The sequence below is a fragment of the Malus sylvestris genome, chromosome 13 (genome assembly GCF_916048215.2).
Source record: "Malus sylvestris chromosome 13, drMalSylv7.2, whole genome shotgun sequence".
Classification (NCBI taxonomy): Eukaryota; Viridiplantae; Streptophyta; class Magnoliopsida; order Rosales; family Rosaceae; genus Malus; species Malus sylvestris.
Window position 1 is genome coordinate 24,138,845 of NC_062272.1, and position 2,182 is coordinate 24,141,026.

Genomic DNA, 2,182 nt, shown 5'->3' on the forward strand with positions numbered 1-2,182 from the left:
CAAGCGAAAACAATCAAAGCCTTAAATTAAACCATACGCCTGAATCATGATTACCACACGAATTGAAATCGTTACCACATTTAACCGAGAATAATCTAGGAAACAATGCGCGAATTTGAAGTAGAATGTTTATAGTGAAACAAAGTCTTGAGTTAAGAAAAATAGTCAGAAGTGCATGATCAAGCAAAACGTAACAAAATTATGACCAAAAAAAAAGTTTAATCAAATCACTAAAAGGCATGGATGTTTGATTTAGAAAATTCAAAACTGAGGCGCCTATATCAAAAGATCCCTTTAAATTATCATTTAGACAATATAATATTTGCCCATTCATCACATACTTCAATAAAATGTAAACCTGGTTAAGCTTAGCTTTTTTTTTTCTTTTTTTTTTAAATTTGGATCACGGACTCTATTATAATCTTATTTGGCCTATATTTATCTAATAAAACATTAAACATGTTACAATCTAGGGTTCATGAATAATACAATTTAAGAAAAATAGACCTTATGTTACTTTATTTAAATTTGTCATTGGGTTTTCGATTTCAAACTCACAAAAAAGAGAAAAGTAAATTGAAATTGGTGAATATTTATGGTTCCCACCAATGTCCATAGTTAATTAGATGGTAGTAATGACTTAACAGTAATATTCATCTTTATTTATAAATAAATATTTAATCATTTGAAACTAATTCGCTTTAGTTTTTACTTTCCATAAGCGAGCCTAAACTTTTTTCCGCTAGTGAAAGATTTTAAATTTAAATCTTATTAATAACGAGTTTGTTATCAATTTAATTTTTCACCCCTAAATGAAGAAGCAAGCCTAAAGATCAATATTAAAAGAGCATGAAATGAAAAGTTATTTTGTGTAGATTCAAGGACACGTGCTATAAATCAGTTGTCCACACTATGTAGCTGGTTAGTACAAGCAGAAAAAGATTTCATAGGAAAATATCCTCTTCGTATTTTTAAAGATTACATATCAAATATGTCTTGTATATAAATTTTTCTAAGAAAAATTACATGAACAAATACTAGTGTGATCACCTTCATGTCCTAAGCTTACGATACTTTTTTCCTTCTAAATTTATTATTAATAAGAAGAGATGAAGGGTTCGAAACCATTACAATAATTTAGAGGAGGTGAAATTTCGAATTTGGAACTCATCGGTAGAAACTTAACACCTTATCCACTAGAATATTAGATCACATGTAGTTTACGATACCATTTGTTGCCATATTACTTTGCTTCTTTATATGTTTATGGTTGAGTTTTCATAATACATAATAGCTTATAGCGAGATCATAATCACTAGTACTACTTTTTAATCATATCCTTATTTATTTATAAGTAGAAAGTCTTAATTCAACTCTTATAAATGACAAGTTTTATATCAATGCATTATGTCGAATTATTAAATCCTTCATCCTTTAGCATCAATAAAATTAAAAGTAAAACCTATAGTTAATTTGTCGTTGTTTATTGAATTTTTTTTTTTTGGCCTTATAGTAGTTTTTAAGGTAATGAAAGTTTACTTGCTTGAAAAACAATAGTTAATACATGTGGGGTATATTCCCGTTCTAAACCTCTTTTTCTCTCCCCTGCCCTTTATGTAGTCACTGACAGGCTTCAGCTTCTTTATATTAATTTCACATTGAGTTGTCCAACCCCGAGTCACCAACCCCCCCCCCCCCCCCCAATCCGGCAGCGCTCTCTCAAAAACCCAGATCAAAACAAACCTTCCCCCCCATAACACTCATCTCACACAAAACCCAGAGAAGTTAAATCCCAGGAGAAAAATGTGGCTGGCGTGCGTCTGCGACGAGGAAGAGAAGGAGCTGGGGAGGCAGCAAGCTCCTGGATCATGCCCGCACTGCCGAGGCAAAGTGCAAGCGGTGGATGTCGAGGCTCAACGGAAGCTTTGCTTTCTGCCCTTGTGCTTCAAGATCAAGAGGAAGTACTTCTGTACTCTCTGCTCCAGGCGCTTGGTCCTGGACTACTAGATAACGCCAACAACTATATGTAATTATATTAGTATCAGAGACCCAAGAAATCGTAGCTAGATTTGTGATCCTCTCTCTCTCTCTCTCTCTCTGTCTCTCTCTCTATTATGCTATTTTAGTTTTGAGTACAATTATTAATGGGATTCAGGATCCAGCTGGGGTTTTTTTGTACAAA

The 2,182-nt window shown here is 33.2% G+C and overlaps 1 protein-coding gene across 1 annotated transcript; it reads left to right on the plus strand.

Annotated features, from left to right (window-relative positions):
• Window positions 1-1,522: 1,522 nt before the first annotated feature.
• On the plus strand, window positions 1,523-2,182 carry LOC126596104 (uncharacterized). The gene has a single exon (XM_050262581.1). It carries the CDS (start codon window positions 1,804-1,806, stop codon window positions 2,005-2,007), a length of 204 nt encoding a protein of 67 aa, XP_050118538.1. The 5' UTR covers window positions 1,523-1,803; the 3' UTR covers window positions 2,008-2,182.